Source organism: Suricata suricatta, chromosome 4, assembly GCF_006229205.1.
Source record: "Suricata suricatta isolate VVHF042 chromosome 4, meerkat_22Aug2017_6uvM2_HiC, whole genome shotgun sequence".
Lineage (NCBI taxonomy): Eukaryota > Metazoa > Chordata > Mammalia > Carnivora > Herpestidae > Suricata > Suricata suricatta.
The window spans coordinates 14,393,937-14,408,954 of record NC_043703.1 but is presented as its reverse complement, the minus strand read 5'-3'; the positions used below and the strand labels follow the sequence as shown (position 1 = coordinate 14,408,954).

General features: G+C 45.6%; 1 protein-coding gene across 1 annotated transcript in view; it reads left to right on the top strand.

Annotated features, from left to right (window-relative positions):
• Positions 1-15,018, top strand: part of CLDN10 (claudin 10) — a 121,086-nt gene that overhangs the window by 98,209 nt on the left and 7,859 nt on the right. The window contains exons 2-3 of the mRNA XM_029938418.1: positions 6,617-6,778; positions 6,867-6,948. Coding sequence (XP_029794278.1) covers positions 6,617-6,778; positions 6,867-6,948 — 244 coding nt within the window. The remainder of the gene's footprint in view (positions 1-6,616; positions 6,779-6,866; positions 6,949-15,018) is intronic.

Here is a 15,018-nt window from a genome sequence, read left to right as displayed (position 1 = left end):
GCTGGCGCTGGACGGTCTGCATCCCCTCGGTCCCCGCCTCCCCCGGCCCTCGCTCCTGCCCGGCCAGGCAGCCGGGCGCCCTCGTGGCCCCGCGACCCCGGGCGGCACCCCTGGGCGGGACCCCTCCGTGGCCGAGCCCCGCTTTCCCCGCTAGAGCCCGAGGGAGCCTCGGAGAGCCCCGGTGCCCCTCGGCGCGGTGCTCGGACGCGTGTCCCGCTGGGGCGCTGGTCCGAGCCCTGCGCCCCGGGGCGGGAGAGGGGGACACACACACACAGACCTGGTGAGGGTGTGTGTGTGTGCGGGGGAAGGGGCGAGCCAGGCGTTGGGGGTGGACGGAGGACCTCTGCAGTCCTGAGACTCGAGAGCACGACCCTTAGGACGGGGAGCAAGCAACGCTTGGCTCCTTCACCCAGCACTCCCCGAAACAGCTGGATCCTGATTAAAATAGTATCGACTTGTCCAAGCGATTTCTGCTTGTCCTGAACTCCCACTAACCGTTTTGTTAGTTCTTTTTAAAGTAGGCAAGAGAAAAAGTAACATATTGCAGGGAGTGTCATTCCCACGCCCTCCCCCAAGAAGAAAACAACCCCGCACTTCAACAAACGTGTCTGCCTGGGTTTTAATGCTTCCTCCAAGTTTTAGGAAAATAAATGGCCCTTGCCTGTGCGCAGTGGGTAGAGAATCCTGGCTAGCAAGGATCTCATGCCAGAGACCGCCAAGTTCTGGGTCCATGCCTCCCGCCTCCGCCCCCAAGGTCGCCCACCTGTTCTCTTGTAGATTGTTTTCTACATTGTTCTTGCTAGTTGGGCTCTATAGTGTGTTGAATCAGAGCAACAGGTGGATGTTCTAGAAACCTGGCTCAGTTTTAGTTTCAAGAGAACAGTAGATGTCAACCCCGGTACAATGATTGCTCAAGTTCTAGGCTGATTTCTTCCAGGATTTTACAGCACAGGACTTGATAGAGCCCAACAGAAAGTTAAGGATAGTCATTGGAATTATCTCTGGATTTGAGGTGTTTCCTTTCTTTTTTTTTAACTTAAAAAAATTACCCCACTGCAGGTTTTTATTTGCATAGCTGATTCAATAAAAGGCAAGAATTAATTCCCCTACGACGGTGCTGGCCACAGAAAGCACACTGTTGCTCAGGGTGGTGGTGTTTTGATGGAACCTCCATATACTGGGAATATGTGCCTGGTTTTATTTATTTCTTATTTAAAATTTTAAAATGTTTTTTATTTATTTTTGAGAGGCAGAGACAGCGCGAGCAGGGTGGGGTCAGAGAGAGAGAGAGGGAGGTACAGAATCTGAAGCAGGCTCCAGGCTCTGAGCTGTCAGCACAGAACCCGAAGCGGGGCTCGAACCCACGAACCATGAGATCACACCCTGAGCCGAAATCTGATGCTCAATCAACTGAGCCACCCAGGCGCCCCTATGTGCCTGGTTTTAGATGATGACAACCTGGTCTTCGTCCTGGTGTGTAAAGTAGCTGCGTCACTATTGGTCCCCTAGAGTTACCCTCGAGTTTCCTGTGCTCTGTAGAGCACACATTCAGGTTGATCCTTTGAACAGGGAGGCTCTTGTTTCTGTGGTTTACATTGAGGAATTTGGGATTGATGGTTACTGTCCAAAGTGCTCTCTTGTACTGTAATTGTATTGTTACCCGAGCTTGCACACCAGAGATGTCTGCTTCCTTCTATGAGACCGTTGGGGGATGTCAGAGGGGGTTGAGAAGTAAATGCTCCATGAAGCGTGTTGAGTGCAGAATAGTGAGGTTTTCACATTGTGTCTCTGAGGTGAGCACGGAGTTGGCCTGGCGACTTGGGGGCAGGTGGGGGTGTGAGGAGGAAGGAGGGCAGAGCCCTCGGGAATGAGGCTTTGGAGAGAGTTGAGGAGGGAGAAAAGAGTGACATTTATATACAACGCAGCTTGCAAAATGCCCTTTTGTGGGTGTTTGTGTGTCTAGAAAATGACTTTACAAAACACAACTGACTTCACACTCCCTGTTGTTGTATGGTGTTCTAAAATTAATAGTATCTCTTTCCAAGTCCGTACATAGAGAAGTAACTCTAACAAGTGCATGGTGTTCCTGAGTCTGGACAGACTGTGGGTGTAACACTTTCTCACTGCTGGGCAGTGGACCCTTTCCAGCTTTTCGTTGTTGTTAGTGCTGCACTGAGAATCTTCGTATCCATCTCTGTGTGCACATGTATATTCCTGTGAAGTGGGTACCAAGAAGTGGTACTGTCAGAGTACACATTTGAATGTTCAGTTTATACCTCTGAATTACATTCCACCACCAACAAACGAGAATGCCTATTTCTGCACATTCTCCCCACGAAGTTTTTCATCCTGTATTATGGGTCACTATTATCCTGTTATCATTTTTATTGGCATTTCCCTGGTTTTTACCAATGATTTTTACCATCATGTATTTATTGACCTTCTTTTTTTCTCTTTCATGCATTGCCTGTTCATATCTTATGCCCAGCCTGTTTTTTCCTCATGATGTAAATGATTTGTTTTTTTTTTTAAATTCTGGGTGTTGATCCTCCTTGATTTATATATGTTACAGACTCAGCCCTTCGTTTGTCTTTTAAACTTAGGATGTCTCTTCTTACACAAAACTTTGACATGTGTACCGTAATCAGATTTATCAGTCTCTTCCTGCTGCCTCTGCTTTCTGTGGCTTAAGAAGGCATTGCCTATCCAAAGCAATCAATCTTACTCTTCTGTGTCTCCCAGAATAACAGGTTGGGGGGCCGAATCACACAGCTACGTTTTCACATAGAGAGGAGTTGGTTCCTCCTCCTACAAGGTGACCTTCCCAGAGCAGGCCTCTCTGTGAGCTGTGTGCTGGGTCCCTGGGGTTGCTGCCTCTGCTGGGCCCTGGTCCCGAGGCACGTCCCGCCGTGGACCTCCTGACACTGCTCTGCAGGCAGGAGAAGGCTCCATCACCGTAGGCTGTGATGACCAGAGGCTTGAGCAAGCCAATCCTCCCCTTACCCAGGAAGAGGCTCTAGGTTGAAAAGAGAATCCAGGAAGGAGGGGAGAAGGCCCACGGCTCTCTCTCATCTAGCCTTAGGGGAAGAAGGAGCCTCTTGGGTGGAGATGATGGAGACCTTATTCCAAATTTTCTATATGAGGTTGAAGCTCTGATTCCTCATTCTCAGGGGGCGGGGGGGGGGGTTAGTCATTGCAACCCCAGTTTTCCCTATAAGGAAAATGAGGCTGAGAAAAACTAAATGTATAGATTTAATTTTCTGTTAAGACCCCAAATCCCAATTCTGCTTAGAATCAATCTTAGAATGATGGAAGGGAAGCTTTGAAGAGTTTCTCACCAGTCACCAGGTGCTCTGGTCATATTATCCATCCTGTGAAGTAAGTGTTGTCATCCCTGTTTCACATACAGATGGGGAAACTGAGGCTCAGAGAGACAGGGTAATGTCATCCAGGACACACAGCAGGTAAATGGAAGACTGAGAGCTGAGATTCGTAGTTCATGCCTCCGCTGATCCCACCCTTCTTTCAGAGGGTTTGCAAAAACTACACAAAGCTCCTGGCGTAAGAAAAGCCCATTATTTTTTCCAGCCACTGACACAGGTGCTGCTAGGGAATTGCCTCCACCAAGTGGATATTTTCATTTTTGCTAGTGTGAAATGGAAAAGAAGGTACACATCATTTGGAAAACACTTAACTTTTAAGGGATGCTTTGAGGATTTCCTCCAACAGAATTCGTTAATTTAAAGTCACTGTATCTTACTAATTTACTAATAGCCGGTTGAAGGGCTACTGATTTCTGTGTATCGCCAGCTCGTATTCCTTTCAAAGCATCTCTTGAACTTCAGCTGAGAATCATTTTCAGCCGGGTGGTTTTTAGTATATGCCATCTATTTTTGTTAGTGGAAATGTTTGCCGTTTCTTCCAAGAGAGTTAACTATAAATTATACTTCAGAGAACTTCTGAGTAAATATGTTCATGCCTCAGCACTTTAATGTGTTAATTAGCTATTAAAGGTGTCAGTAAATTCAACCTGTCAAAAATAATGGCCTCCTTGACTAGGTTTTTACTGCCACTTCCCTTGATGGTGTTACTTAGAAGTTTTGCCCTCAGGAACTGTTCAAAGCAAGGTTGTAGAGGTCTGCCTTGCAAAAGATAAACTCTGAGTTTGTTGGAAGTCACCTAAGGCCTGAGGCTGTGGATGTTTTAAGGACTGGAAGCCCCTAATTTACACACCCAGGCTTACCAGAGCTGGTGGGGTGGGGGGGTGTGGTTCATCCCGGGGAAGCCTAGTCCCTGCTCTTTGTTCCCCATTTCAGAAAATCTAACCAATGTCTGTGCGTGCAGTGAGTTAGCAAGTTACTGCTACTGTTCCAGGCTGGAGAAGGGTGCCTTTCCCTCCAAGTCAGGGTTCTGGTTGGTACTCGGGAAGGACCCGACCACTTCAGAAACGGTATTTCTCCTCTCATATTTGTGCCAAGGCACGGGGGCTGAGACAGCAGAACAGAGTGAGAACCTCCAAAAAGAATATTATGAGTAACGGTTGAATAAAGTTTAAAGACTACTGTTATTTCCACATTAAGTCCTATTAAGGATTGCATGCACCGGCCTGAGGTTCTTACCACTGTTTTCATCTGGGAAAACGCAGTCATGTTCTAAATGATCAGATTGTAGGACTTAACCGTTTGCCAGGCTGCTGCATTTTCTGTATGTAAGGCCTAAACGAATCCTAAACTAAATGATAAATTGTTGAGGCTAATTTTTTTAAACATATATTACAGTGGCTACGTCTACACCCATGCTGTTCTGTTTCGTGATTGCAGTGGGAATCCACTAACATACGTCAAAACCATAGATTAATAGAAGTCTCGGGAGAAAATGAACCACGCTGTCCCAGGAGCGCTGGTGGTGAATGATGAGCCAGTCATGGCTGTCTTGGTGGATGGCCTTTAACCTCACAGGGAACTAACAGCCTTCTCTGTGTGTCCACCTGCTCCCTGGCTTCTGGCGAGGGGACTGAGAATTGAAATTTTTTAAAAACCTGGGTCGGTATTTGGCAGCAGAGACCCTGCAATATGATTATTGCTACCGAAATTAGCCTCCGTTATCCTGTTGTGCTAAAAATAAATTTGTTTTGCTGTTTTTGACAGCCTCACCTCTGGTGGAATTACTTTCTACTTGGAGGTAGTTCACACTTAAACTAGAAGTTCATTGTCATTGCAGTCTGCATTGGTGGAGGCCTAATTAAAAAAATTTTTTTTGATGTTTTTTATTTATTTTTGAGAGACAGAGAGAGACAGCGTGAGCAGGGGAGGGTCAGAGAGAGAGGGAGACACAGAATCTGAAGCAGGCTTCAGGCTCTGAGCTGTCAGCACAGAGCCCGATGCGGGGCTCGAACCCACAAACCATGAGATCATGACCTGAGCCAAAGCCGGACGCTTAACTGACTGAGCCACCCAGGTGCCCCTATTTTGTTGCAGTTAAACAGAGCATCTTCTGTGTACTCTTCAAAATGGATCCTGGCAATAGGATTAACGCTTAAAATTTCATTCTTTCCCAAAGGAACATGGGCTGCAGGCTACGTGCCAGGATTATGTCTTGAATTTATAATTACCATAGTCTGAGAATTATTATTTATTGTAGGCTTTGCCTGAACACTAACAATGAGTGACTTGCTTTATTTGTGTTTTTTTCAAATTAAAAAATGAATTCCATATGTAAACTTGATGCACATGCCTGTCCATTTGCTCAGCAAACATTTACTTACACCTAGTAGACACGATCGCTATTTCAGATTGACGAATGGCACTGTTTCCGGCTGGAAGGAAAAGGACCTTCTGTACTAAAAGTTTATTGGTTTAAATTCTATTAATTTAAAATTTGTTAGTGTCTGGACAAAAGCCACATTGAAGTTCACCCTACCCTGGCTATGCAAATAAGAATAGGTGATTGAGAAAATGGGTCGGGGTGCCTGGGTGGCTCAGTCGGTTAGACTTCAGCTCAGGTCATGATCTCATGGTTCACGAGATCAAGCCCCACATGGGGCTCCGTGCTGACAGCTCAGAGCCTGGAGCCTGCTTCAGATTCTGTGTCTCTCTCTCTCTCTCTCTCTGTTCCTCCCCTGCTCACACTCTGTCTCTCTCTCTCTTTCTCAAAAATAAGTAAACATTAAGAAAAAAATAAATACAAGGTCCTACATGCAAAAGAGTAGGCACGTTAAGGTGGTGGTGGATAATATTTCTTACAGAGACGGGCACTGTCGCATGGATTTTGTAGTCAGAAGTGGATAGAATGCGTTTCAGCACCTTCCTAACTCATCTCTGGCATAGCCCATAACCTTTGGTGCCTCAGTGTCCTCCTCTGTGAATGTGGGAATGACAACAGGGGGTCTGTCCGGACAATTAGGCACAGGCCAATCTTAAAAGCGTGTGACGTACAATGAGGACTTCATATAGATTAGTTTGCTTTCCCTTCCGGCTTCTCTTACGATGTGCTATTTAACCACTATGGTTATATCTTTCGGAGAACAGAACCCTCATTGTGAAGGACGGTACAAAATGAGGATTTCTGCCTCGAAAGCCACATGCTCCACGCTAACGTCGATGACCTCTCATTGCAGGTTATATCCAGGCATGTAGAGGACTTATGATTGCGGCCGTCAGTCTGGGCTTTTTTGGTTCCATATTTGCGCTGTTTGGAATGAAGTGTACCAAAGTCGGAGGCTCGGAGAAAGCCAAAGCTAAAATTGCTTGTTTGGCCGGGATCGTATTCATACTGTCAGGTAAGTAGTAACTCTCTCCCAAACAACGTACTTCATGATGTGAACGAAACGACTCTAACCATGGTACTTGCCTTCTGATGCCTTGCAGGGCTATGCTCCATGACCGGTTGTTCCCTCTACGCAAACAAAATCACAACGGAGTTCTTTGATCCTCTCTATGTAGAGCAGAAGTAAGTACCCTTCTCAGTGTGTATGTTTCTAGCTTCTAGGAAGTGTATGAGCATAACTCTTCTAAATCAAAATACATAAAATCCTTATATGGCTCATGAAAGTGAGACGCACCGATACATATTATTTGATGGCGTCGTTTCAAGAGTAAACGTATCATGTGCTACGTTGGCAAAAGATGCATTTAGTTGCTGCATTGGTGTTACATAGTGTCTTGTCTAAGAAGCTCAAGGCATAAGATTTGAAATTCTGTACATCCACTGTATGTCACTAAATTGTATGTCATTCAATTGGGGTTAAGTAGAGGACAAGTGGAAGAGAGGCGTAAGGTGGGGGAGGGAAGGATGACGATGTGAGACAACAAAGAATTAAGAGCTTGATTTGATCATTGTTCACCGAGATGGTATTTGCTGGTCTGAGCTGATTTCCATCATGGCTTCTCACACTGACGTGAAAGCATGTTCCTGAAGTTTAGCAGTCTGTGAATGACATTTAAATGAAGTGTCATCTTCTCATTTTAAAAAAATGTTTATTCATCCATTTTGAGAGAGAGAGAGAGAGCGAGCAAGAGAACATGAGTAGGGGAGGCACAGACAGGGAGGTAGAGTATCCCAAGCCGGCCCTGTGCTGATGCAGGGCTCTATCTCACAAACCACAGTCGCTTCTCAGCTTTTTGGTTAACCTCAAGTGTGTCTCACAAACCACAAGATCATGACCTGAGCGGAAATCAACAGTCAGATGCCTGACTGACTGAGCCACCCAAGTGCCCCTCATTTTTTCATTTTTAATTAGCCTTTTAAATTAGCTCCTTAATAAGCTCCACCTAGTAAAGCTTTATAAAGAAACTGTGCATTATGCAGGGTTTTCAAAAAATGCTCTCGGAGTGGCACTGACCGCACCCAGAGGTGACCTGCTGGGTTGCAGGTGAATGCTCTGCATTTATAGATCAGTTTGGTGGTGGTGGTTTGTTAACCGTGGGCTATTGCTTTTTATGGTTTCCCTTGGCTTATTTCTTTGCCTTGGGAAAACCCCAGGGATACCAAATTAGAAACACTAATATTTCTACTGTGTCTCTCAGGGGAATATAGCCACATACCCTGGAGAAAGCCACGTCAGTGGGAACCTGTGTAGTTAACAACCAGACTGCTGATGCTCTCTTGGTCTTCAGATCAGACGTGACAGGAATTTATTTTTTTTAATTTTATTTTTTAAATGTTTTATTTATTTTTGATAGAGAGACAGAGCATGAGAGGGGGAGGGGCAGAGAGAGAGGGAGACACCGAACCGGAAGCAGGCTCCAGGCTCTGAGCCAGCTGTCAGCACAGAGCCTGACGCGGGGCTCGAACCCACGAACGTGAGATCTGACCTGAGCCGAAGTCGGAGGCTTAACCGACTGAGCCACCCAGGCGCCCCCAGACGTGACAGGAATTTAAAACGTAGCCGCTGAAATAGCTGGTCAGGTGTGCATTACTTTTTTCTGGTGGATTTAAGAATCTTCAGGGATTGGTTTTTTAGTTCTGTCTTTGGTGTCTTTTATTCATAAATAATACATGCTCGTGTAATGAAAATAGCTAGCACATGGAGAGCCCCTCTCATGTACCAAGCAGAGCATTAAACATATTATTCTGTTCTGTCATTTTATTTTATTCTTGCAACAGCCTTATAAAGTAGGTACTCTTGGTACAACCTTTTTTTTTTTTTTTAATGAGGAAAGAGGTCAATTAATGTGTGCAAGGGAACCTAAACCAAACTGGGTACTGACTGATTGGACCATGAGTGAGACCAGGCATCCTTGCTCGGGGACCGATGATTTTATAATACTCTATTTCATGATGTTTGTGACAGTATGCTATATATATTTTTCATCCTGGGAACTTCTTTTGTATGTTTTTAAAAACTATTTTAACTTTTATGAAATGGGGAAAAAAAACTGGCTGTTTGAGATGCCAATGTAATTTTTACTTCCCTGCTTATGTTGGGAAAATGTGTTCTGATTTAAAAATTTTTAAGTCTCCAACTTCAGCTCAGGTCAGTGATCTCACTGTCTGTGCGTTCCAGCCCCGCGCTGGGCTCTGTGCTGACAGCCCAGAGCCTGGAGCTGCTTCAGATTCTGTGTCTCCCTCTCTCTCTGCCCCTCCTCTTCTCTCTTTCTCTCTCAAAAATAAATAAAGATTAAAAAAAAATAAAAAGAAACATGTTAATGATAAAGGAACTAATAATTTTCATTAAATGATACATTTTTATTCCAGGCTTTGGTATCCAAACTGTATTTCTCATGGTTTATTTTATTAAAGACATTACTTCCTCTTCTGGGCTATCTTTTCCACACTGCTGTCTTTATTTTCCTGACAATTATTAAGGTTGTCTTTGTCAGAATCTTAAAAATCATTTTCGTCATCCCTCAAAAGGTCAAGCCAGGCTAACTCATGAGTGCCCGGTAACTGGAGCCTGTCCTTTGTGTGACTTTCCTTCTGTCTTTGCTGCACGCTCGGTCCCCTAACTCAGTCTGTGCCACTGGAATTTCGGATTTTCTTTCAGATTTTGATTAAACTCAGTCCAGTATATATGAACTTGGAGGGGTTTTCCTCATCCCCCCTCATGTCCTGTCGGCTCTCTCTTCACTTCTGCCTGCTCTGTTTGTCCATATTCTCATCCTGAAATCAGGCTAAGAATAGAACTTTCTCCTAGAATTAATATGGGAATTAAGAGAGTGTGTACGTGAATGCTTCAAACCGATTAGAAAAAAAAGAACCGATTAGAAAAGAGGAACTTGGTTACTGTATGGTATTAGCTGTTCAGGTTGATTTCTAATTGTATGTATATTTAAGGCATAGCTGATCTTTACAGATATTTTTATTAGCTCTTTCTTGAAGTGACTTAAAAATATAACACCTAGGGGCTCAGTCGGTTAAGTGTCCCACTCTTGAGTTTGGCTCAGGTCGTTATCTCATATTTTGGAGGCCAAGCCCCACGACAGGCTCTGTGTCATCAGCAGAGCCCGGTGTGGCGCTCCGCCTCGCGACTGTGAGATCACGACCTGAGCCAAAATCAAGACCCAGTTGTTTACCTCACTGAGCTGCCCGGGTGCCCCATCCTTTTATCAACAGTTCTAGTAGAGGATAGAGAAAAATTAGAAGAGATTAATAATAAACTAATTTCATAGGTCTTAGAATTTTTAAAGTGATATTTTGATTATTTTTTTTAATGTTTATTTTTGAGAGACAAAAAGCGACAGACCCTGAGCGGAGGAGGGGCAGAGAGAGAGGAGACACAGAATCTGAAGCAGGCTCCAGGCAGGGCTTGAACTCAAAAATCACAAGATTATAACCTCAGCCAAAGTCGGACACTTAACCGACTGAGGCCCCCAGGCACCAGAAAGTGAGATTTTGATTTGGCATAATCTAGGGGCTAGCATTGCCTCAGCTGGTGTCTGCTAGAATCAGCCGTTGGTCTTTGACTTCATTGGTGCCTGAACTGAGGAATGCTTTGGGGAATCAGGGCTAAAGGCAGGGCAGCCCTGGGGGGAGGGGGGGCTGGGATATGGAAGGTATTATAGCAGGGAGGAAGGTTCTCGCTTCCTTTGGTGTCTTCATTCACCTGCATGAAAGGAAATTCCTTGAGATTAGAAACCATCTCTTTCCTTGCTGTGTTAATAGCCCAGCGTGGCTGGTAAGGGAGATTATCTGCAGAGATGGTCCTTTCAGGATTAGCGGAAAAGCTTCCTGTTGGGTCGGCCCACTGAGGAGGGAGGGACCCCCTCTCCTCTCTCCCCGCTGAATCACACACTCCTCCTACGACTAGCTGCCACCAAGTGACACCTCTCCCTGTCCACCGTCACGCGTGTGTGTGGCCTTTGGGAAGGCAGTGAAGGCAGCTGCATGCCGCGTGCTCCACTTTACATTTCTGGTGAGATGGGGCGCCTGGGTGACTCAGTCGGTTACTTCTGACTTCGGCTCAGGTCCTGATCTCATGGCTGGTGGATTCAAGCCCTGCATCGGGCTCCGTGCTGACAATTCAGAGCCTGGAGCCTGCTTCAGATTCTGTTTCTTCCTCCCTCTCTCTGTCTCTCCCCTGCTCACACTTGCCTCTCTCTTTCTCTCTCTCTCAAAAATAAATAAACATTTAAAAAAATTTAAATTTCTGATGAGCAAATCCTAGCTCTCCCATACCTGAGCCCTAAAATGCACTGGAGAACAGTCTGGGCTCAGAACCTAGTTTTGATGATACTTGTTTGTGTTTTGCCTAAGATTCTGTGCTATATAAGGGTGCCTGGGTGGCTCCGTCATGAAGCATCTGACTTTAGCTTAGGTCATGATCTCACAGTTTAGGAGTCTGAGCCCCATATCAGGTGAGCTCAAGCCCTGCTTTGGGTGAACCCTGCTTCTCTCTCTCTCTCTCTCTCTCTGCCTTGTGGGATTCTGTCTCTGCCCTTTACTCACTTGCTCCCTCCCCCCAAATAAAAAGATTCTGTGCTATATTAATTGCATCTTTTCTGTGGATTTCCAGGACATTCCTATGTAAGGCCCACCTTGGTTGCCTAAGTTCGGAATACATGACTAAGCTCATCAACAGCATTCCTACTATGCTCGTACTATGTGCAAGGAACTCAGTAGGTGCTTTATTGGTGAGAAAAGATGAGTGGTTTTAGTGCAGCTGGAGGAAAGCTCAGAGGCTGTAGCCCTGAAAACAGTATCCTGCTCTGTGCTCCCAGCTCTGTGGTTCTGACACCCTTCCTCTCCCCCCGCATAGCTGGGAAGCTCCTTCTTCCAGGCTATAGTCACTGTACACAACTGCAATTCTTTTCTTTTTGTTTTTTTTAATGTTTATGTATTTGAGAGACAGACAAACAGAATCTGAAGCAGGCTCCAGGCTCTGAGCTGTCAGCACAGAGCCCGACTTGGGGCTTAAACTCACGAACTGTGAGATCATGATCTGAGCCAAAGTCAGACAGACGCCTAACCGACTGAGCCACCCAGGCGCCCCCACAGTTGCAGTTCTGTAAAGAGGTACATCTGACTGTAGTTGTGTTCTGCCATCCCCCCCCCCCCACCCTTTTTCGCTTTTGTTTTATTTCTCTTGTGTTCATTCAAGTTGTAATTATGTTTCATGATTTCAGGATGGGCTCATGCAAAGCCTTCAAAAAGATTTCCCAACTCTCCCCTTTGGGCTGTTTCAAACCAACTTCCTCCTTTTTATTAAAATAAAACCTACTAAATCCAAAAAAGTCTACCTTTCTGCAAGTTTATGGTAACAGGCATCCTTTACGCTGTGATCTGCCCTCCAGGGGGTTGAGATTTAATTCCGTTTTTATTCTCACCACTGCTTTGTTGTCCAAATGACTTAACTTCCTAAAGGTCTTGATTTGTTTTCTTAAATAAACTGTTCCAAGTAAGAATTTATTGACACAAAGAAACTTCTTTTCAAACCCATGCACGGTTGAAGCATTGAACCAAATGCCCTAATTGAGGAAACGGGATGTCATAATCTTAGATTTATTCTCTTTTAGTATATGAAATTTTATCATTAGGGTTTTGGCTCAGATATTCTCACATTCGGGTCTTATCCTTGAGGCTTTTCTATTTTCAGAGTGTTTAAGACCATGGATTATTTATCTCTAGCACTCATTCCTGGCATATGTTTAGTTTCTACTTTAGGATTTATGCTTTACTTGGGAAAACCTGCTCACCACTATGGCTATTTAGTAGTTAGAAATAAACAGCTGTCTACTCTCTGATAAATTCTCTCATTTTTGCGATCTGTCCAGTTAAATGAACAGTAGATAATTCAAGAAGTACCCTTCTAGATTACACATATTCCTGGGTGAAGTTCAAAGGAATATCGATCTCACTATGTGACCTTGCCAGCGTATTTGGCTTCTCTCTATTATAATGTAATGAATTATGGATGTTTGTTTGTTTAAGCTTACTCCACTCATGAGATTGTTCGGAGAATGAATTAATATTGGTAAACAGCGCACAGATTCTTGGATAAGGGGGTCCTTGGAGGTGCCATATATTAAGAACACAACAATTTCGCTGTTAAATATTAAGAAGCGTCATTCTGTGCTTTCACTGTTCATTTCAGATCACCATAATTGCTCGGACACTTTGGTTACGCTAGTGTGACTTAAAAATATGCTTGGAAATGAGGTGTTGGGCAACTGTGTTTTGTTTTTACCGGTCAGTACATGGAGTCCCAGTGCCCGCCAGTTTGCCCTGCTTCCTGGTGACTCGGCTCTGACCCCTTAGCCCCCTTTCCCTTGCCTTGTCGCTTGCTGGTGAACACCTGCCTGACCTGCAGGACTTGAACTCGGGGGAGGCGCCCTCCCACAGTGCTGCCTTGCAGTTAGCATTTCCTTCCCGGTCCCTCTCCCAAGCCAGAGCAGGAGCACGTCCAGGCAGAGGCCACATCTTGCTGATTTTGGGATCTCTTGTGTCTGGTCCCTGCTCTATGGTATTTACAGCAAGGACACTTGGTCAGCAGTGGTCAGACTGTCTGTCTGTCTGCGTGTCTCCTGGAGTGGAAAGACTGAGCGTGTGTGTGGACATACGGTTAACGGGGTGCGGGCGGCAGACAGCGTACACACAGGGTGAGGGCTGAGTACCTGCGTCCATCCCCTCCCGGCCGCCTGGGAGTAAAGCCCGGCTCGGCGGCTCATTCGCCGCAGAACCTCGAAGAAGTTCTGTATCTTTTCTGTGTCCTGCGTCCGTCCTTTGTGATACGGAGATGGTCAGCAAATACTCAGCAGCACGCGTCACACAGAGCAGGCAGTCGGTAGGCTGAGTTAATGGTTATTTTTAAGGATGCCGACCCTGACGCGGAGTGCGTCAGTGTAGCAGTTGGTTGCCGTGGGGAGTGGATGAAGGTGAGCCACCGAGGCATGGGTCTGAAACGCTGGAGACCTGGTGGGGGTGATGACTGGTGTCAGACGCTTGGCTCTGAAGCACAAGGCAGGTTTCAAGGATCGAGTTAGAGACGGGCGACCACCAGAACTGTCAATAGACATTCTTGACACCCTTCCCAAGAGCCTTCTCCAGACCTCTCTCCCTGGTTTGATTCTAACCCGCTTTTGGGTAGCCCGAGGACAGTTCTGGATAAAATGTGGGATCCACTTTTAAATGATTCAAGCTTTTTTTTTTGCTGCAAATTCATCCATGTGTTTCTCTCTTAACATGGGCAGATGCGCACACTTACCTGCACACACACGGATTCTTGACTGTGCTAGCTCTGGCTGTGCCCTCAGGGGCCCCAATCGGTTCAGGAATTTTCGGTCTGGATGCGCAGCTGCTGGTTCAGACTTCAGGGTGTAGGTGTGAGCACGTTATCACGCCCCCTTTGAGTGTTAGGACTCCGCGCATCATCTGTCACTCAAAGCAAAGAGGGCCCAGTAACCCCTTGCCCCCCAACCGTCCGTGTGACTGGAGACGGAGCTAAAGAACAGATTTGTTTTGGGATTGGCTTATGTGATTTTGGGGACAGGAGATATTTCTTTTAAATTGTCATTTACCTCGGCTGATGTTATATTGTTGCACTGTGGATGTTATTTTAAATTTTCGTGAATACCTGGCAGGAATTAGGGCTTCTGTAAAGATACTCCGTGTGCCGACGGTTGGAGGGGGAGGGCGGCAGATGGGCCAAGACGCAGGTCTTGGGATGACCCCCCGGCTCAGCTCCCGGCCCTGCCTGTGCTCCTCTGGGATCTTAGGGGAGGTGCAGGTGTCTTTCTGAATAAGAGACTTCGCAGTGTGAAGAGGATTGAAGAAAGTAGCGTAGATGGAGCGCTCACCACATCAGCGTGTTATTCATATATACCTTTTGTAGAATTCTGAACTATCTTGTTGATAAATCATCCCACACAGAAAGGTAATGCACATATGCCTGTTTTAATCTAGCTCCAGGAAAGCAAGTTAGAACTGACACCAAAAAGATCAGTCTTTATTTTGGGTTTCCTAAATGTGATAATTCTCCACGAAGTTTCCACGTAGAAGCGATGCTTATTATTTAAGTCCTACGTTAGCCGTCATTTGGGAGGCACCTGCTACCACTTTGGAAGTCTCCTGGGAAGCTTCGGG